The sequence below is a fragment of the Pristiophorus japonicus genome, chromosome 4 (assembly GCF_044704955.1).
Source record: "Pristiophorus japonicus isolate sPriJap1 chromosome 4, sPriJap1.hap1, whole genome shotgun sequence".
In the NCBI taxonomy this organism is placed as follows: Eukaryota; Metazoa; Chordata; class Chondrichthyes; family Pristiophoridae; genus Pristiophorus; species Pristiophorus japonicus.
In genome coordinates this window covers 236531462-236553903 of record NC_091980.1, presented here as the reverse complement: position 1 = coordinate 236553903, position 22442 = coordinate 236531462, and the positions used below count along the sequence as shown (strand labels likewise).

The window sequence follows — 22442 nt, the reverse complement described above, 5'->3', positions numbered from 1 at the left end:
GTTGTCGGCCATATCAGTTCAAGTCTGTGTCCCTTGGATTTAAAGGAGCGAAGCTGAGGGCCTTACTAGGGGGAATGGTCAGGGTGAGAGAGAGTAATTGTTTTAATAGGGACTAGGGCATCAAAGCTGGTGGTGAGGGTGAGATTGAGCAGATCGGTAGTTGCAGAAATGTCATGGTGAATGGAGGGCCAAAGGCTGGACAATTAGGAGTTCCTAGTGCAGTTGTAAGAGTCAGGAGAGAGTTTTTTCCAGGGGCGGACACAGAAGGAGGTAGGGCTGCGGGGGACAGGAATGGGGATGTGGGTGGAGAGCGATACGAGGAAGTGGTCAGAGATGGCCTTATCTGTGATTGACACGATGGGAGTAGCGAGGCCACGAGAGATAGCAAGGTCGAGGTTGTGACCGTGAATATGGGTTGGGGAGTTTACATGGAGGGACAGATTAAGGGAGGACAGGAGGCTCGTGAACTCAGAGGAGAGAGAACATGGTGAATTGAAATGGAGGTTGAAATCACCAAGGACGATAAGTTCTTTGGTGCAGAGGCTGAGGAAGGAAAGCAGTGAGGATATATTAGGAATAACATTTGTATGGTACCCGGGTGGGCGGGGGACAATGAGAATTTGAATTGAGTGGGTTGGAATAAGGTCAGATGCTCAAAGGAGGAGAAACTGCTGGAGGAGTAGGGGGCTAGATCAAGGTGTGATTTGTTGATGAGAGCCATACCACCACCATGGCAGTCTGAGCAGGGCAAGTGGTGGAAGGTATAGCCAGGTGGGGAGGCGTCATTTAAGGGTTAAGGTGTCGTTGCCCCTCAACTAAGTTTCCGTCAGTGCCATGATGTCGATGCAATCATCCACAATAAGCTCATGGATGGCAAGGGCCTTGTTCGCAAGTGAACAGACATTCTGGAGGGTGATGTGGAGAAGGTCAGTGATGGCTGCCCCACTGTCAGCATCCAAGGGGCAGTGCTGGGTGGGGCGGAGATTGTCAAGATTAGCCCCAGTGGGTGTGCTGGGCAGGAAGGTCGGCGAGAGAGTAGGATGGGACAGTTTGGGTTGCTGCTCGTAAGGAGGCAGCGACGAGTGGCTCGATGGGCCCTTCGCAGGATGCCTAGAGAGGCACAGAGGGAAGCTGTGGGCTTATCTAAGAGGGAGTCAAGCCTGGGACGGTGGCAGGAGAGTAGGAAAAGTCAAAGGATAATGAAGGATTGGGGTAGGGATTTGGGAGGGCGGAATATCCGAGAGAGGGGAGATGAAAGGAGGCATGATAACAGTGGAGAATGATCAGAGAGGGATCGAAAGAAAAAGAAAAGAGCCTTCAGTTACCCTCTTCAAGCACTGCTTGATGGTTTGCACTGCTCTCTCTGCCTGACCATTGGACGTTGGTTTAAATGGGGCAGATGTAACATGTTTGATCCCGTTGCGGGTCATGAATTCTTTGAACTCAGCACTGGTAAAACATGGCCCGTTATCGCTCACCAGGACATCAGGTAGGCCGTGTGTGGCAAACATGGCCCGCAGGCTTTCAGTGGTGGCAGCGGACATGCTAACTGACATTATATCACATTCAATCCATTTGGAGTACGCATCTACAACGACAAGGAACATTTTACCCAAGAACGGGCCTGCATAGTCAACATGTACCCTAGACCACGGTTTGGAGGGCCAGGACCATAAACTTAGCGGCGCCTCCCTGGGTGCATTGCTTAACTGCGAGCATGTATTACATCTGTGCACGCAGGACTCTAAGTCCGCATCAATACCGGGCCATCACACGTGGGATCTGGCTATCGCTTTCGTCATTACGATGCCTGGGTGGGTACTGTGGAGGTCACTGATGAAGGTGTCTCTGCCCTTCTTGGGAACCACTACTCGATTGCCCCACAGAAGGCAGTCTGCCTGTATAGACATTTCACCTTCGCGCCGCTGGAACGGCTTTATTTCTTCCTGCATTTCCACTGGGAAACTGGACCAGCTCCCGTGAAGCACACAGCTTTTGACTAGAGACAATAAGGGGTCCTGGCTCGTCCAGGTTTTGATCTGCCAGGCAGTGATGGGTGATTGCTCACTCTTAAATGCTTCCATAACCATGGCTAAATCTGCGGGCTGCGCCATTTCCAACCCCGTGGTGGGCAATGGCAGTCTACTGGGAGCATCGGCGCAGTTTTCTGTGCCTGGCCTGTGGCGGATGGCGTAGTTGTATGCGGACAATGTGAGCGCCCATCTCTGGATGCGGGCCAATGCATTGGTATTTATCCCCTTACTCTCGGAAAACAGGGTTATGAGTGGCTTATGGTCAGTTTTCAATTCAAATTTTAGCCCAAACAGATATTGATGCATTTTCTTTACCCCATAGACACACACTAACGCTTCTTTTTCAATCATGCTGTAGGCTTTCTCAGCCTTAGACAGACTCCTGGATGCGTAAGCAACTGGTTGCAGTTTCCCAAAATCATTGTTGCAATACACACCCGATGCCATATGACGACGCATCACATGCTAGTCCCAAACGCTTACATAGATCATACAACACAAGCAATTTGTTGAGCATAACAATTTTCTAGCTTTTACAAAGGCATTTTGCCCCATGCCCATTCGGCCCCTTTTCACAGTACGATATGCAGTGGTTCTAACAGTGTGCTGAGACCTGGTAAGAAGTTACCAAAGTAGTTCAGGAGTCCTAGAAACGACCGCAGCTCCGTCATGTTCTGTGGCTTCGGTGCATTCTCGATTATCTCCGTCTTCGAGTTGGTGGGCCTGATGCCGTCCGCCGCAACCCTCCTTCCCAAGAACTCCACTTCAGGCACCAGGAAAATGGGACTGGCCCACTCGTTGAACTCGATTGGTAAAATTATGCCCTCTCTTTGCAGCCGGTCTAGCTCGATCTCTACCCTTTCTCTCATCATGTATGGTACTGCTCTCGTCTTGTGATGGATGGGTTGTGCCCCCGGAATTAGGTGGATCTGCACTTTGATCCTTGGAATTTCCCGATGCCTGGTTCGAACAGCGAAGGGAACTTGTTTAAGACCTAGGCACGCGAAGTGTCGTCAGCGAGCGATAGCACTCGGACATCGTCCCAGTTGCAGCGTATCTTTCCCAGCCAGCTCCTGTCGAGCAGCGTGGGACCATCGCCTGGTACCACCCAGAGTGGTAGCTTCTGCACCGCTCCATCGTAGGAGTCCTTTACGGTAGCACTGCCCATTACGGGAATCAGTTCTTTTGTGTAAGTTCTTAGTTTCATGTGAACTGGGGTTGAGACTGGGCTTGAGGCCTTGCTGCACCACAATCTTTCGAAAGTCTTTTTGCCCATGATGGACTGGCTTGCGCCCGTGTCCAGCTCCATTGACATCGGGAGTCCACTTAGTTCAACATTCAGCATTATCGGGGGACACTTTGTGGTGAATGTGTGCACCCAATGTACCTCTGCCTCCTCGGTCTGAGGCTCTGTTTCGTCGTGATCCTCCGTGGATCTGTCCTCCTCTACAACATGGTGGTTCAGGATTAACAGGATTTGCAGCTCGTCTACACACTCGTTGGAGGTGTCCCATTGTTTCACAGCCCTTGCAAACGTACCCTTTGAATCATAAGAACATAGAACATAAGAATTAGGAACAGGAGTAGGCCATCTAGCCCCTCGAGCCTGCTCCGCTACTCAACAAGATCATGGCTGATCTGGCCGTGAACTCAGCTCCACTTACCCACCCGCTCCCCATAACCCTTAATTCCCTTATTGGTTAATAATCTATCTATCTGTGATTTGAATACATTCAATGAGCCAGCCTCAACTGCTTCCCTGGGCAGAGAATTCCACAAATTCACAACCCTCTGGGAGAAGAAATTCCTTCTCAGCTCGGTTTTAAATTGGCTCCCCCGTATTTTGAGGCTGTGCCCCCTAGTTCTAGTCTCCCCTACCAGTGGAAACAACCTCTCTGCCTCTATCTTGTCTATCCCTTTCATTATTTTAAATGTTTCTATAAGATCACCCCTCATCCTTCTGAACTCCAACAAGTAAAGACCCAGTCTACTCAATCTATCATCATAAGGTAACCCCCTCATCTCCGGAATCAGCCTAGTGAATCGTCTATGTACCCCTTCCAAAGCTAGTATATCTTTCCTTAAGTAAGGTGACCAAAACTGCACGCATTACTCCATGTGCGGCCTCACCAATATCCTGTACAGATGCAGCAGGACCTCCCTGCTTTTGTACTCCATCCCTCTCGCAATGAAGGCCAACATTCCATTCGCCTTCCTGATTACCTGCTGCACCTGCAAACTAACTTTTTTGGATTCATGCACAAGGAAAATTGTGATTTTAGTGCCCAAAAAAAAAACAAAAAAAAAAACAAAAAACACACAAAAAAAACCAAAAAAAGGAAAAAAAGGGCCTTGTAAATGTCTGGTGTGTCACCCAGGTCGGGTGGCACAGTTTAATGTTTATGTTTTGCAGGTAGACTCTAAAAGAGTTTCATGCACAAGGACCCCCAGGTCCCTCTGCACCGCAGCATGTTGTAATTTCTCCCCATTCAAATAATATTCCCTTTTACTGTTTTTTTTTCCAAGGTGGATGACCTCACAATTTCCGACATTGTATTCCATCTGCCAAACCTTAGCCCATTCGCTTAACCTATCTAAATCTCTTTGCAGCCTCTCTGTGTCCTCTACACAACCCGCTTTCCCATTAATCTTTGTGTCATCTGCATGAATCGGCATGAATGGAAACGATGATCACCCCTGCAGCGCCAACAAGGTGTTAATGGCTTTGCATTCATCACCCTTGATGGTGGACTCTGAGACATCTGCGGACATGCAGCTGCAGGCATGTGTGACCTGCCCTGCACATTGCAATTTGAAAACAACATCACTTTGTTCACAGTACATGTAGCAGCACTTGTGTGCTGAAAGATTTGCTTAGTATTGTCACTGGTGGCAATGAATGCCTGGGCTATCGCTATGGCCTTGCTCAAGGTTGGGGTCTCTACAGTCAAAAGTTTGCGTAGTATGGTTTCGTGGCCAATGCCAAGTACGAAAAAGTCTCTGAGCATGTGCTCCAAATGTCTTTCAAATTCACAATGTTCTGCAAGACGTCTTAGCTCGGCGACATAACTTGTCACTTCCTGGCCTTCAGACGTTTTGTAGGTGTAGAACCGGTACCTCGCCATCAGGACGCTTTCCTTCGGGTGTAAATGCTCTCGGACCAGTGTGCACAAATCATCATTCAATTTCTCGGTGGGTTTCGTTGGAGTAAGCAGATTTTTCATGAGGCCATACGTTGGTGTCCCACAGACAGTGAGGAGGATCGCCCTTCATTTGGCAGCGTTCTCTTCCCCATCTAGCTCGTTGGTTATGAAGTATTGGTTGAGTCGCTCCACAAAAGTTTCCCAATCATCTCCCTCCGAGAATTTTTCCAGGATGCCCACTGTTCTCTGCATCTTTGGGTTCGCTATCTGTATCTCGTCGCCAGTTGTTATGTATAGAGAAAGAGTCAGACTGAATACTGTGAGCTTAAAGGAAAGTGTGACCTTCGTCTTTTATTGCAGGTCTCCAGAGTGTCTTTCCCACCTGTGAGGCCTCCTTAAATACCTGTGCTCCCAAGGGATTATGTGATCCCTTGGGACTCCAGGGGATGAACCCTCTGGTGGCTGTTCAGAGTATATATAAGACGCCCTCCCCTAAACCAGGCTCTCTCAATCCCTCCCCCCCCAAACAGGCTCTCTCTCCCCCTCGCCCCAAACAGGCTTTCTCTCCCCCATCCCCCGTCCAAAACCAGACTCTCTCTTACCCTCCCCCAAACAGGCTCTCTCTCCGACCCTCACCCCAACCAGGCTATCTTCCCCCCCTCCCTACACCCGTCCCAAACCAGTCTCTCTCCGCCCCCCCCAACAGGCTCTCTCCCCCACCCCCACCCCCAAGCAGGCTCTCTCTCTCCCCACTACCCCCCACCCCCCGCCAAACAGGCTCTCCCTCCCCCCCCTAACAGGCTCTCCCTCCCCCTCCCAAACCAGGCTCTCTCCGCCCCCTCCTTCAGGCTCTCTCTCACCCCTCCTCAACCAGGCTCTCTTCCTCCCTCCACACACCAATCCCAAACCAGGCTCTCGCTGCCCCCCCCACCCCTTTCAGGCTCTCTCTCCCCCCCCTCCCACCCCCAAACAGGCTCTCTCTCTCTCTCTTCCCTGCCCCCCCAAACAGGATCTCTCTCTCCCCCCCCCTCAAACAGGCTCTCTCTCCCCCCACCTCCCCAAACCAGGCCCGCTTTCCCTCAACCCACCACCCCCAAACCGGCTCTTTCTCGCCCCACAACCCCCAAACAGGTTCTGGTTCTCTCTCCCCCCCCCCCCCCAAATAGGCTCTCTTCCCCTCCCTCCACAAACCGACTCTCTCTTCCCCCCCCGCAAACAGGCTCTCTTCCCCTCGCCCCACAAACCGACTCTCTCTTCCCCCCCCCCCCCGCAAACAGGCTCTCTTCCCCTTCCCCCCACACAAACAGGCTCTCTCTTCCCCACCCCCCCCAAACAGGCTCTCTCCTCCCCCCCCTCAAACAGGCTCTCTCCTCCCTCCCCCCCACACAAACAGGCTCTCTCTTCCCCACCCCCCCCAAACATGCTCTCTCCTCCCCCCCCTCAAACAGGCTCTCTCCTCCCTCCCCCCCACAAGTGTTAGTGTAAATTGCGCTGGGGGGTGGATTCAGAGGCTATTTGTCGTAACACCCTCCTAAGCGCGAGTTCGGTCAAATAGTCTTTGCGAACACTAATCTCTTAGCTATCATCACTGAGATTGTTTATCTCACTGCTGTTGGTGGGATCTTGCTGTGCGCAAATTGGCTGCAGCAATTTCCTACATTACAATTGTGGCTACACTTCAAAATGCACTTTATTGACGGTGAAGTATTTTGAGGTCCTTGGGTCATGAAAGGTCCTATGAAACTGCAATTTCTTTGAAATAGTCAAAAAATTGTTTGTCACATGCTACTTCTAACGCACTCTTGCCCCCCCCCAGATGAGTCAATGTAGATACTTGCTAAGTGAGTCAATGCAAACACCACCTAGCAACCACTGGGAGCAGGTTTTTATTTAATTTTAGTTCTATCAAAATTGTTGGAATGTATACAATGTACTGTGTAAAAACATAAGTATCGTTTTAAACAAATAAGGACAAAATATCACACATGGGACAGGTGAGACTTTGGTCTCGATTTTTACCAGGGGCGCATTTGAAACGGGCAGGAGGGATACCCCCATGGGGAGCTCAGCACGAGGCCAGGCCATTTCAACTCCCAAGCCTCTTTTAAACATTGCAGCCCTGATTCCCGCTCGAAACCGGCAGGACTGACATCAGGGCTCACGGGTGGGAGTGGGAAATTGGCACGGGAGCCTTAGGATAGCGGAGACCCGAAGGAATGGTCCTTGGCATAACCTCAGCATTTGGCAAAGGCTTTGCCAGCTGATGCCAGCATCGAGAGGGTGAGACAGGAGAAGCCCTAGAACTCCTTGTGAGGCCTGGGAGGAGCACTCCTGCTACTCCTGGCACACAAGGAGTTCTCATAAAAGGCAATTTACGAAACAAACCTTGGCCTCTTTCGGCCGGTCGGTGCCTATCGCCGTGATTCCACACAGTGCAGGCCTTCCCATGACTTGATGTTAAAATCACATCACGGCACTGATTGAATTTAAAGTAGATTCCCGCCTGCCTGTAGTGGGAGCTCCGGTCCATTTGAAAGTCGGCAAAGATGAAACATCGCTCGACAGGAATGGAGTGACCTCAGGCCCATAATTCTGCTGGAAGTTGGCAGAAGAGCAAATTTAAATAATAAGACAATCAGATCGTAATGTCAGGCATCCAATTTTGCAACATGGATTGCTTGTTTGCCATGTAACTTTAAATCTTCTCCTATAAAACATGCATCCAGCATTAGTGGCACACCAATGTGGAAGTTGGTCAAAGTGTCTCTGCAAGTACAACAACAACTTGTATTTATATAGTGCCTTTAACATAGCAAAACATTCCAAGGCGCTTCACAGGAGTGTTAGAAGACAAATAACATAAGTATGTTTGAGTTTGTGATTATGTATTGACTCATGCGGCAGAGCCTGGTCTCCAGTCGTCTTGTATCCCCCTGCCACTGGACCAAGACTTTCCTTCAAGCCCGTGTGGTGGCTGGTGTGCAACGGCCACCCCACGTTAAAAGAATTCACGCACAGGCATCTTCTACCATTTAAAATTAATTCCATCAGTCACCTGAGTACTCATTGCTAGTGTGGAAGCAAGTCATCCTTGACCCCGAAGAACTGCCTATGATGACTGCCTATGATCAATACAAAAATAAATTATAACAAAATGTCCCCTCATCTTCAGGGATCCAGGCCACTTGCACTCTTTTGAAGGCCGGTACATAGAAACATAGAAAATAGGTGCAGTAGGCCATTCGGCCCTTCGAGCCTGCACTACCATTCAACATGATCATGGCTGATCATGCAACTTTAGTACCCCATTCCTGCTTTCTCTCCATACCTCTTGATCCCCTTAGCCGTAAGGGTTACATCTAACTCCCTTTTGAATATATCTAACGAACTGGCCTCAACAACTTTCCGTGGTAGAGAATTCCACAGGTTCACAATTCTTTGAGTGAAGAAGTTTCTCCTCATCTCAGTCCTAAATGGCTTACGCCTTATCTTTAGACTGTGATCCCTGGTTCTGGACTTCCCCAACATCAGAAACATTCTTCCTGCATCTAAACTGTCCAAACACGTCAGAATTTTGTATATTTCTATGAGATCCCCTCTCATTCTTCTAAATTCCAGTGAATATAAGCCTAGTCAATCCAGTCTTTCTTCATATGTCAGTCCTGCCAACCCGGGAATCAGTCTGGTGAACCTTCGCTGCACTCCCTCAATAACAAGGATGTCCTTCCTCAGATTAGGAGATCAAAACTGTATACAATATTCAAGGTGTGGCCTCACCAAGGCCCTGTACAACTGCAGTAAGACCTCCCTGCTCCTATACTCAAATCCTCTCGCTATGAAGGCCAACATGCCATTTGCCTTCTTCACCGCCTGCTGTACCTGCATACCAACTTTCAATGACTGATGTACCATGACACCCAGGTCTCGTTGCACCTCCCCTGTTCCTAATCTGTCACCATTCAAATAATGTTAACCCATCCCCCTGCCATATTAGTTTAAACGCTCCCCAACAGCACTAGCAAACACTCTCCCTAGGACTTTGGTTCCAGTCCTGCCCAGGTGCAGACCTTCCGGATTGTATTGGTCCCACCTCCCCCAGAACTGATTGCAATGTCCCAGGAATTTGAATCCCTCCCTCTTGCACCATTCCTCAAGCCACGTATTCATCTTAATTATCCTGCTATTTCTACTCTGACTAGCACGTGGCACTGGTAGCAATCCTGAGATTACTACCTTTGAGGTCCTACTTTTTAATTTAACTCCTAGCTCCCTAAATTCAGCTTGTAGGACCGTATCCTGTTTTTTTACCTGTATCGTTGGTACCTATATGCACCACGACAACTAGCTGTTCACCCTCCCTCTCCAGAATGCCCTGCAGCCGCTCCAAGACATCCTTGACCCTTGCACCAGGGAGGCAACATACCATCCTGGAGTCTCGTTTGTGGCCGCAGAAATATCTATCTATTCCGCTTACAACAGAATCCCCTATCACTATAGCTCTCCCACTCTTTTTCCTTCCCTCCTGTGCAGCAGAGCCACCCATGGTGCCATGAACTTGGCTGCTGCTGCCTTCCCATGATGAGCCATCTCCCCCAACAGTACCCAAAACGGTATATCTGTTTTGGAGGGAGATGACCACAGGGGACCCCTGCATTACCTTCATTCCCCTGCTCTTCCTGCTGGTCACCCATTCCCTATCTGCCTATGTAACCTTTACCTGCGGTGTGACCAACTCACTAAACATGCTATTCACGATATCCTCAGCATTGCGGATGCTCCAAAGTGAATCCATCCGCAGCTCCAGTGCCGTAATGCGGGGTCTGTCAGGAGCTGCAGATGGACACACTTCCTGCACACATAGTAGTCAGGGACACTGGAAGCGTCCCTGATTTCCCACATAGCACAGGAGGAGCATGACATGGGTCTGGTGTCTCCTGCCATGACTTAACCCTTAAATTAACTTAATTTGGCAACAATGCCTAAGGTTACCTAGTGATAAGAAAAGAAAAAGAAAAAGATTAAATACTCACCAATCCACCAGCCATCATTTACCCGCTTGGCTGTGATGTCACACTTCAATTTCTTTTTACTTCTTTGTTTACCTTCTGCCCCTGCACCAGCTCGCTGCTCCCAACCTGCTCCTCTCCGACCTCCACCGCTCCCAACTGCTGGGCCCCTTTGATGGACCTCGTCTGACTGGGAATACCAGCCTCCAGACTTACACTCAGTCCCAAATGGGCCAGGAACCCTCAGCGTAGCAAGTGCAAGTCCCTAGACTATTTGCAAGCTGTTCTGACAGGGTTATGACAGGAGTTCACTGAAACAGGCAAGGAAATTTGGCATCTATTTTTTTAACAATACATTGGCCCAGATTTTGCGGTTGGCAGCGAGGGATGGCACTCGCCACTGACCTCAAAGAAAGCTACCCACAAAGATTTAGTGGGCTCTAGAATGTTGATATGCCCTATTCCAACGTGACTTTCAATCTGGTGCCATTTTATGGGATCTGTGGTGTCCAAGAATAATGAAGTGATCAATCAGGCTAAGCAGCCAATCAAATTGAAGAATTCTTATAGTCAGCAAACCAGGAAGTAAAAACCATGGATTATCATTCACATTTTAATCATTTTACAGATAGTGAAATAAAGATTTGGACATACGCATGGGATTAAGGTAGAAGCTGAAATATCATAAACAAACTTTTAAAAGTGAAATAAAAGTTAATTTTTATTATTTTAAAAATCTATGGAATTTTTACCATGGCATGGGGGGAATGACACACCACACTTATAAAATTAGTTTTTCATGGTCAGAGAGGTTGTTCAGCAGTAATTATGATTTAGTATGCCGTTACAAACTCAGTTACACCTCATTCAACACAGCTTAATATTTTCAATGGTTTTTACAGCGGGAATAATGCCTTAAAAGTTGAAGTTCACGTCTAATCACTGGTTCTGTGTTGATTGCATCCATGAAGACTGCAACCGTGCACCCTGTGAAGGAGCAGGGTATCACTGACAGCAACTTCCGGATTTCCACATTTAACTGCAGACGCCAGAAGTTGCTGTCAATTTACATAGTAATGATGGCGACGCTGACAGTTTCGCTGTCATTACAATTTTGGGCCATTGCTACTTTGTTGGTATTATTTAACACAGCATCAATGCAGCCTCTGCCTCAGTTATACTTTACAGCCCTGATTTTACAAGACCCAGCTGATAGCAGATGCAGGTCGGAAAATCAAGCTCCTGACCTCACACAACCAATTCATGGCTGCCTGAATTTCTGGAGGTTAGAAGGACATAAACACTGAGGAGGCACAATATTTAAGTAAACTCTTAGAAGGTCCCATGCCAAATTTCATGTCTTCAGGCAAAGCACTCAGAAGCTGGCCTATTGTAATAGGCTTCCTAAAGACAAGTTAAAAAAATCTGTTTTGAATTGGTTGGTTTTGCTGAGTAGTTTTCCATTTCCATTCTCTCTACCTTCCTCTCCTCTTTTAAGACCCTCCTTGAAGTCCACGTCTTTGAGCAAGTTTTTGGTGTCCCTTCCGAATAGCTCCTTCTTTGGCTCAGCATCTATTTATTTGATTATGCCTCTATAAAACACATAGCAGGATGTTTTCTATGATAAAAATGCTATGAAACACAAGTTATAGTTGTTGTGCTATCTGGCCACAAAAGCATCTTTTTACATGTCAGTGGCTATTAGACAGGAAGCAGCCATGGTGTTTTCATTGTCTGGTATTTCAGGGTGCCCACATTATTGGAAAAAGAAAAAATCTGTAAATAGCTCTTACAAGAACAGGACTATACCCTGCATTCATGCCTTCATGCCCCTTCAAGAGTGGAGGCTTTAGCCTAAAACACCTCAACATTCCATGGTTGTCACCCCCACCTTTAATAGAAAATGTGCCATGCAGCGTAGACACAATGAATCTGTGCAAATGGGCAGTGGTTGTGTACATTACTTTAAATGATACCTCCCAGAGGGAGCAACAATTGCCAACTTAAGTTTATACGCAGAAGTGAGAGGCATGCTTACCTTCTCTTTGCTTCACATTACAACAGAAAGTACTTTATTGGCTGTAAAGTGCTTTGAGACGTCCGGTGGTCATGAAGGGTGCTGTATAAATCCAAGTCTTTCTTTCTTTTGATATCAGAAAACTTCTTCCTCATCACCAGGCAGTACGAACAGGCTGGTTAACGGTGTTGATTTGGTCAGTGACCTCCCTCTTAAGTGCTGACACCTGTGGTTTTATTGAAGTGACAAGTCCAGATAGTGCCACTGCTTTTAAAGTGAGCAGTGATGCCCAGACAGTTCTGTTGTATAATTGTGAACCATAGTCCACTTCTCTGTCACCACCATAACTTTCCCTTTAATGGCAAAAGATGCTGCCTTGTCAAACGTTGTGCTCCTCAGACAAACCAGGAACTCTGGGGCTAGCCAGCTAGACCAAAATGGTCTTTTCTAATTGTAGTGTATGTAGGCACCTTTAGTAATGACTCCACGAGGCAGGATATGGTACTTAAACTGTGCAGACCTGCAGTCCTTTATTTGAAGTTCCTGAGTGCTGACAACAAGACAAGCTGTGTGTTCCTTTTTATACTGGGTTACCTGCCGTGTGCAGGCAACCCCTGGGTCTCCAGCAACAACACCCTCTAGTGTACCGGTAAGGTGTGTACAGTACAAAGGTGCATTCAATGTTGCATGACAGTGTTACAGACATCACACAGTGAACAGGCATGCCGACACAACAATACTCCCCCCTGAGCACTTTTCATATCCTAGTTGTCATGACCAGGGGAGGTGATCAGTGGTGGGCTATGGGAGGTTGTGGTGAGGGTTGTGTGGTTGCCAGGTGTGACCCCTGTGCTTGAGGCTGGCCTCGTACGTTTCCCCTCCCCCACACACAAACCAAGTGGGTGTCACTGTTGTGGGATCCCTCGGGGAGGTAGCCACTGCAGCACTGGGTGGTGTGTATACACTGTGATGTGGGTAGTTGTGGAGTGGTGGGCAGGGCCACAAGGCTGGGTGGGCTCCTTGTCCACCAATGGAGATGAGGGTCAGGTCATCCCAGGGTTTGCCAGGAAAGCTGGAGGGTATTGGCCTCATGCTTCTGGTGTTGGCCCTGGTGGCTATGGGTTGTAGGGCTGGTCTGGTGCCGGTTGCCATTGGTGGTGGCTGGGCTGCCCATTGACCACTGTCCCTGTAGTGGGTCTGCTCCCACTGCCTGTGTGTGTTTCCTGCAAGGGGCATCACATTCGTTCCAAAGGTCCAGGCTACATGGTCAGGTAGCCTGCTGGACCTGGGGGTCTCCCACAGGGGGATTCCATTGGCATTAGCATGGTCCCTGTAAGACCCAATGTCCTTTGGCAGTGTCCTACCGGTATACATGACACCTTGGCTATGATCACACATAGTCGAGCCTGCATTGTACATTCTCTCACTTGCATTACTTTGGCACCTTTAGTAATGACTCCACAAGGCAGGGTATGCTACTTACCTGTGCAGATCTGCAGTCCTTTATTAACAGTTCCTGAGTGCTGACAACAAGCTGTGTGTTCCTTTTTATGCTCAGTTACCTGCCGTGTGCAGGCAACCCCTGGGTCTCCAGCAACTGCACCCTCTAGTGTACTGGTAAGGTGTGTACAGTACAAGGGTGCATTCAATGTTGCATGACAGTGTTACAGACATCACACAGTGAACAAGCATGCATACACAACACTAATACTATCTGTTTCTATGTTCCTAAGTGTGCCACAGGCCAAGTTCTCTGGACAAGCTTTTCATGTACCGTTGCCAATTCAAATTCGGGGAACAAACTCCTGCAGCAATACCTGTCGCCTGAGCCTGTGCCATGAGCCACCACAACCTTACTTTCATTTTTATCGCAAAATTAGGGCTCACATCTTCATACTTTTTAGTCCTGATTTTTTTTTTATAGCTTCCTTCTGCATCAAGTTCTTTCATATAAATATAGCAGTAATTACCTATCAGCCTTGGTGCCATCAGCGAAGACAGAAATAATCCTCACGTTTCACATTTGACCTGAACAAGTGTAAGGTTTCCAATCCCACGTGAATTGGTGGTGCTTGGTGTTGGTTATCCCATTAGATTGGTGCCAGATTACAATTTCAACAGCAACAATCATTCTGCTAACTACTCTACCAGAATTCCAATCATTTCTGGAAATTCCCAGAAAATAGGTCAAATGACAGTATTTAAACACAAGTTCCCTTCTAATTCAATAAAGTTTAATAATCACACTGGTAACAGTAGATAACAATGACCATATGGACACATTTCTTTTTTAAAAGCAAAGCAAGATGTCGTGAGACAATTCCACTAGGGCCCCTTTAATGGGTCACTTAAGCTCAAATTTGCTACATTTCTGAGTTGAAAAGATAAAATGTAAACAACTTATAAGATAGTCTCTTTAGCCAGATACATTGACCCTGATATTTATGGGAAGACGGGGAGTGTGGGCGATAGGGGCTGGGTACACAGAGCTCCTGCCGAATTTATCAGCAGATAAATCAGGACCGCATTATAATTTTCTTTCATCAATTTCCCATCTGGCACCCAGTAGAATTGACAGGCTAGCTGGCTGTCGAGCGGGACAACCTGTGGCAGGAGGCTGCAGTCGGCAATCCTTGGAGGTTGGAGATCGTGGCTTGCGGTGTGAGAGAGAGAGGCAATCAGGGGGTGGGGAAAGCCAGAGATCGGGGTTTGGTGGGGGGGAAAGAGAGAGGCAATCAGGGGTTGAGAAGACCGGAGATCAGGGTGTGGTAGGCATCCGATCGCGGCAGGGGAGAGTGTTGTGTCCTTAGATGCTCTAACAATGACTCCACCCAATGTATTGTACTTGAACTGTAGTGACCTTAATCCTTTATTTGTTAACTCCAGAGTGAGGATCACACCTGGTGGCCTGCCTTTTATACTAGGCCAGGCACAGCTGTACAGGTAACCTATGAGTCTCCCACTGCTGTGCCCTCTGGTGGCACACCTTGTGATAGTAACCATGTAGGATACATGACAGAGAGAATGGCCACGATCGGCAGAGGGATGCATGAAAGCTTCCTTCAGGGCTCAGTGGGGGATGGAGGCACTTCTGCTCCTCCTGGCCCTCAAGGAGTGCTGTAAAATGCACTCTGGGGTTTGAGCTGGGCCTACAACCTTCTTGAGCCGGCAGCTCCTGCTTCCCTTTTACTGCGTGTTTCCCGAGCCCTGGGAAACCCACGCGGCATCTGTTAAATTTAAATCAGGATCTCAATTGCAATGTGACTGTCTGAAATATATTAATGAAGTGTCCTGCCTCGCCATGACCTTCACCGCCTCCCCGCCCCCCCCCCCCCCCACCCCAACAAGTTCCTGACCTTCTCCCCCACCCTCCCCCTGAGCTGGCCCTACACCCAATGAATGGGCTCTGAGCTCAGGTTTGTGCTGGGTCTACAGTATGTGAATAGGCTCCAAGGCTTGAGCTGGGCTTACATGTGGTGAATGGGCTCCGGGCTCAGGGTTTGTGCTGGGTCTACAGTGGGTGAATGGGCTTCGGGCTCAGGGTTTGTGCTGGGCAATGCACTGGAACGACGGGTGTGCATGCGTGGTTCCGATGGGGGGGGGGGGCAGTGGGGAGAACGGTCTTTTGGCTATGCTCCTATAAAGTGCGCATGCAAAAAACAACTCAAATTTGTTTGTGCAAATAACCCCTCTGAGATTACAGTGGAGACCCTCCCTAACACAGTTACATTGCTTAGTAGATTATCCAAATTTTTAGCAACTTTTGAGTAGAGGGAGGACCCCCACAGACCTTCACAGCTTTACTCAATTCCAACCATTGATATTATACACAAGCAATTTCATAAACTGATTACTTGCTTTATCCAAAGAGTTAAATCAGGACAAGAGTCTAAACCTTGAATATACTACTCAGCAGCAAATGCTGTAAATTAATCAGGTTCTTCGTTTTGCAGACCTTGTCCAAAGAAACGTCAAGGAGGGTAATTTTAACCATGCCCACCTGGCAGGAAACTCATGGGATCAGATCGTCAGATCGGCTGCCCATTTTACACCCGGCCTGAGTTTACTTTCCAATGGCAATGTCGAGCAGCATTTCAATATTTTGAGAAGTCAGTAATTCTGGGCTGATTGCGGGTGAGCACCAACACCCGTGGAGCATTTCCTTCCTTCACTGGAACTAATGTCATGCCTATGCTGGGCAATGTGTGCCTAAGATTGGCAGCTGGTGACAGTAAGAATGTTGTGGCTGGACTCTGTGCAGGTGGAGATCTATTTTGGAGAAAATCAATAGGAAGTAGCCCGAAAAAAATTGCAGAACTACAATGCAGAAAGAAGAATATGGCAAGTTACTATGAGCTGATATCGCAACAGTTCCAAAATTTGTCAGTACCAGTTTTCACAGAGGGTCTCTTCCTGTACTCATCATGGAGGCTGCCCAGTGTCCATTGAATGTGGAGCTGAGCTGCAGAAGACCATGCAGAATACATTGTGACATTGATTTGAATAAATTACAATCAGTTTGGGGGCTATAACGAAGCTGGTGCACACTCTCAGCTCAGCCTGAAAAACTCCTCAAACCTTGTTGAATCTGTTTTTCTACATTGCCAGTGCTTGGGTCTACCAGCCTGTTTCTACACTGCCCTCTTGTGGCAGGTGTGGTGTTGCATCCATCGAGCAATGGGCCCAAATTTCCGCCCCCTGTAAGGTGTGCCAACTTTCTAGAATAAAAAGGGCGCCGAAAACTTACCTTCTAATTCTCCGAGCTCCTCAGGACATCTTCGTTCTAGGCGTAGCACATCACATGGAGTGGGGGGCGAAGCCAGGTCCCGACGCTGAAAACAGTGCTGGGACCTCTGCACATGCATGCTAGAGTGTGCGCACATGTGCAGTAGCTCCAGGCCCCCGAGGCTCTGCAGTTCAGACAAACTCAAACTTCATAAACTCAGTGGTGAAATTGGAGAGAAAGAAAATAAATTGGCAAAATGAGTGGGGAAGAAATGCAATCTGGCATTGCAGACTGAAAGGTACTAAATAAGGAAAGCTTGCGAGGAAGATGTTCAGACTAAATAAAGACAGCTGCTGGTTTCTGGGGCAGTGGGGAAACAGTTCGGAGGTATAGAAAATGATGCAAATATATCGGCTAGTGGGGTTTTTGCTCTTGTTGGCAACGGTAGCGGGAAGGCACTGCTGGAGGCCATGTCAATGATGATGGCTTCCCCGGCAGCTGGGAATGATGCAGTTGGGGAAATGGGGGAAAAAGGGAATCAATTAAATTAGGGCTTCTCCGGCAGTGGGATTAATTCGCAGCTTCTGGACTTCTGAGACAGGAGTTATTAAATTGTTGTCTCTGGAGTAGTAAGCTTCTTGGGCAGTAGGAAATGGGATGGGCTAGCACGAAAATAAGTAAACCAGTAGAAAACAAGTTGGTGGACGAATGAAACAAATAGATTTGGAAAAGCAATGTAACAGCAGGTAGAAAAGAAAGAGCTGGTAATTAATCATTTGTTAAAATACATAGGTGAGTCACAATAATCGATTGATTTGTGTTATAGGTGGTAGTGTGAGAAAGTTACGTAATGGCTAATTCGTATATAATTGTGGTACTGTTATGTTATTTGACAGCATTACTGTCCTATGGTCCTGTGACCTCAGCAAATTAACATCAAAGACCAGGCCAGATATGCCTTTCATCAAACCTGAAAAACTGAGACTTTAAAAAAAAATAAAGTACTGGATCAGTGAAACTTAACCTCCACACCACCACTCACCCCCAACCCACCCACCACCAACGTTCAGCCTCCGTTCAGCCCCCCGCCCCCCGCGTTCAGCCTCCAATTCAGCCTTCCCTCCTCCCTCCCGTTCAGCCCCTCTCCCCTCCTCCTCCCCCTCCCTCCTCCTCCCCCCTCACTGTCAAAAACAGAGAAACACTGACAGAGACACAGAGAGAGACACTGACAGAGACAGAGAGAGAGACACTGACAGAGACACACAGAGAGAGACACGGACAGAAATACAGAGAGAGGCTGACAGAAACACCTTCCCTTCACATAAAGGTAGGACTTTTATTTTTTGTTTGCTATTGATTGGTTGCTTATTACTTTGGTCTTGGTGCTTTAGGTGCAGGGTTCCTTCTATTTTTTATTTGTTAATTAATTGCTTATTACTTTTTGTGCTTTGTTTAGTGCTTGGTGCTTTAAATGTACTTATGCTTCTTTAATGTTGTTGTGAAGGTGTTTAGTGCTTTGGAAAATCTTCTAACTTCCCTCCCCCCCCTCCCACCCCGTTGATGTTGCTTATTTAAAAAAAGAGAAACAACTGTCCTCACTCAGCAGATATAAGGCAAAATATCATCGCAAGAGGTTTTAGGTCATTTTAAGTGATGTGTTTAATGCTTCCCACCCCGTCTCTGGCTGTGCCGGCACTGAACTTAACTCTAGGTAAAGTTTTCAGAACTTACAAAAGTGGACACTTACTCCATTCAAAGTTAGTTTGGAGTAAGTTTTCGCTGCCTAAACTTGCAAAACAGGCCTAAATGGTTGGACACACCCACTTTTGAAAAAAAAAACGAACTGAAACGAAACTAAACTAACTCACTAGAACTGGAGCAAACTAAATGCCGAGAATTGCAATTTCTAAGATACTCCAAACTAAACAAAAAAATTGGAGCAACTCCACCCGAATCTTGGGCCCTAGTTTGGGAACAGATCCTGAACTCTCCAAGCTTTCAGCCTTCTCCTATTGGTTTATTATCAAACAAAATTATTTCTGTCTAACATACAGGATTTAGGATCAATTTTTTTTTAATAGTAACTGTTTGCAACTTAAACCTGTTGTGATTGAACATTTTTTTCAATAAATCCTACATTTGAAGGGACTTCATGTGGCATGCAAATGAATGGGAATTATACAAAACTTGAATCTGAAAAGTATGGTGACTTCGAAAACAAAACATCTAAAAATAAATGGGCTCTTCCAAATAACAAACGTTACAATGAAAGAGGATATCATTACTTAGGAAAACTGTATAAGAGTACAATTGGCATTCTCAATGCTAAGACTAGACCTGAGGGGTATCATTGTAGGTGTTCCCCCACCCGACTCAATTACATACCACACTTATAATTACATGCAGTGCTTTATAGGTCTCAGTGCCACTGCTGGATCTACTTTTGAAAGCATGGAGACACACGTGAATCGTACCATGCCAGATGATACGAGTCATGACTTGTCTGAATTTTTCCACTGTTCACTGTACTGCTGCTGCTCCACCTGCTTACTCTAATCCAAATTAGATACACAAATGAAGTTAATTGGCACCTCCACCCTTGGCAAAACGACAACGCCTCTATTTTCAGTCTGTAAAGTTCAAATCAGTCCTGTGCTGACAACTTCCAGGAATAGTGATTTCTTACCAAGTTTTACTTAAATTCTGTACCGAATTGTTACTTCATGCTGTACTAAAATCGCTTTGTCCAGACTACATGCGAGCTTTAGTACTGTCAAGTCAAATCTATACTTCATTTTACTGCACTGCCTAAAGTGGCAACAAGTATTATGTTGAACATGATTAAAAAACAATAATTTCCAGAACAGACTGAAAAGTGATGGATTATAAATAGTAACTGATGATGGCAAGTAGTGGAATTGAGCTAATAATTGGTGAACAAACACAAAAACAGACACAATGGGGTGATTTGAACTTCACTCGGCAGGCAAGAAACCCACAGAATTGGGTGGAAAGTCGGTTTTACACACCTGCAGTTACTCTCCGTGACTGCAATGGAAAGTAAAATCAGGCAGAGTGTAAAACCAGCGTGGCACCAGATCTCGTCAGTTTCCCGACGGGCGGGTTAGGCTACAATTGCCCCCATGGTATGAGATATCACCAAACTTCAGAGCAATAATCCCATCACCAGTGTGACAAGAAGATTTATGAACTTTACCTTAATGTGGTATAAAATGAGCAGGTTGAAATCATGGAAGATATTTAAAACCTCTTGTATGTTTTTTTAGTTCATTTTTGGGATGTGGGCATCACTGGCAAGGGTGGCATTTATTGCACTGAGGAGGTGCTAGTGGGTTGCATAAACTGCTGGTAGTGGTTTAATAAAGCTGAGTGGCTTGCTAGGCCACTTCAAAGGGCAGTTAAGAACCAACCACATTGGTGAGGGACTGGACCTAATTTGGTGCGATTGTACTGTATTCTACTTTAGTTCCCATTGTTATGGTCATCATCAAAATTTCAACAGCTATCACTAAAGGATCAGTGGCCAAAATGTAATTTTCTAACTTATTTGCAATGTGACAACTCCCACCACACTGTCAAAACTACTAACCTGGTTCTCTGATTAATACTAAAATATCTGTCACTTCCTGCCCCCATTTCTTCCTTTGTGTCTGTATCTGCATAACTTCTTTATGTCTGGCATGTCTCCTCTTTGTTCACCCTAGCCAATGTCTGTGTCCTCGCTCCCGATATCTCTATTGTCTGAGACGGTCAGGCTGGAATGACCTTAAATAGAGGGAGGTCATGGTTTCAGACAGGAGAACTGAAATGGCCTAAGCAAGCAGCCATTAAACATATTAAATGGCTATTACAAATGAAGAAAGAGGAAGAGCGGAGAACAGTCAACAATATGGTGGGGTTAGCAGAGGCAAAGGAAAGGTGCACTAAAAATGCTGAGGACAAGATATGACATGAATAGCCAAAAAAATTAACCAGATGGGAAGAGAGGCAGCGATAGAAGAAAGAAAGGATGGCTGTGATGGACCAGTGGACTGAGTCAGAGATGGAGTTTTCTTTTCAGTGGTGCCAGCAAATATATTAAAATATAGACACAGAGAACTTCAGAGCATCGGGGAGGTTTGAAAATGTCATGGGGAAAGGGCGGCAATTGCAGCAAAATGTTGAAGCTAAATAAATGGCAGGCACACCTAGTGGAAGAACCGAAAAGCAATGACAGCTAAAGATAAGGGTCATTTTAACCGGTGTTACAGCATGCCTATTAAAAGTAACATAACCAGTTACCAAATATCACAAGTCATAACATCATTATGTTCTATTGAAGAATGATTAACATAGTTCAAAAGGCGCATTAAAGTTCAAATTTAAGAAACAGAAAAGGTTTATTTTTCAGTGTTACAATGTCTGAGTTAAAACCTTACATAACTGCTTGATTCAGCAGACAGGAATTTCCAGGAGTCTGAGCTCACCCTGGAACATCGGGATGAATGAAGAAGTGTTAGTAATTCTAATATTCTTCTATGACTCAAATCAACAGACGATCACAGAAACCATTGTAAATAGGTTTAAGCATTACAACTTGTTCATCAAAATCACCAGTGACTACTTCAGGCATATGAACATACATTTTTGGAACATCCCCTTTATTAAACAAACAAGTCATAACTCACCAATGTATTTCCAATAGTCAGTTGTCTGCTCTGCTCATATATGCTGATTGCTCCAGATCCAAGAGTTTATTTCTCACCCAATCTGTAACATTATCACACTTGATATAGCGAACATAGTAAAGTTGTACAGTGATCCTGCCAGCGTCTCGAAATGCACATGAACTAAAATAAAGTTCTCATTTGAGAAAAGGACTATAAAGCTTTGTAGACTCGACAACCTTTCACCAAAGCAGCAGAAATCAAGACTTGGCAGAAATGCTGTAATAGAACAGATTCAGTTTAAGATGGTACATTTTGCTCAATCATCAGCATCTCACAAACCTTTCAATGGTGTTTGTTCAGCTCAATACAGTAACTCCAGCTATTGGAATGATTCATTATTGAATGCTCCTGTTTAATTTTTGCATGCTGTTGCTTTCAGTCTTCCTTAATTTTGCTCCTATCCTGGGCGCCATCTCCACGACCTGTTAGTTTTTGGACATGTTGTAACCCTCCTTGTATGCTGAGAGAGATGTAGGAGTAATTTTGACTTTGTGTGATAGTGTAAAATGGGTGATAGCGAAACGGCAGCCTATTTACACCTCTCCCAATTTTTAATTCTATTAAAGTTAATAGAAATAAAAATCATGAGAGATTTAAAATGGGTTGCCGAATCACTAACTCTCGTTTTACACTACCGCACAAAGTCAAAATTATTGTAATAGTGTGTAAAGCTGTGCTGTTGGTATTCCGTATGTATATTTTGCAATAATGCAGAATGTTGAGATGCATATTTTGTATTCACAAAGGTCTGGTTTACATATTAATAGCACATTTCAGAATAGTTACC

At 46.2% G+C, this 22442-nt stretch overlaps 1 protein-coding gene across 1 annotated transcript in view; it reads right to left on the bottom strand.

Moving 5' to 3' along the window:
* Positions 1-19421, bottom strand: part of LOC139262750 (organic solute transporter subunit alpha-like) — a 112496-nt gene extending 93075 nt beyond the window's left edge. The window contains exons 1-4 of the mRNA XM_070877901.1: positions 19311-19421; positions 16947-17109; positions 15390-15406; positions 13683-13761 (exon numbers count right to left, since the gene is read on the bottom strand). Of these exons, the coding sequence (XP_070734002.1) occupies positions 13683-13761; positions 15390-15406; positions 16947-17109; positions 19311-19421 (370 nt within the window). The remainder of the gene's footprint in view (positions 1-13682; positions 13762-15389; positions 15407-16946; positions 17110-19310) is intronic.
* Between the last annotated feature and the right edge of the window lie 3021 nt (positions 19422-22442).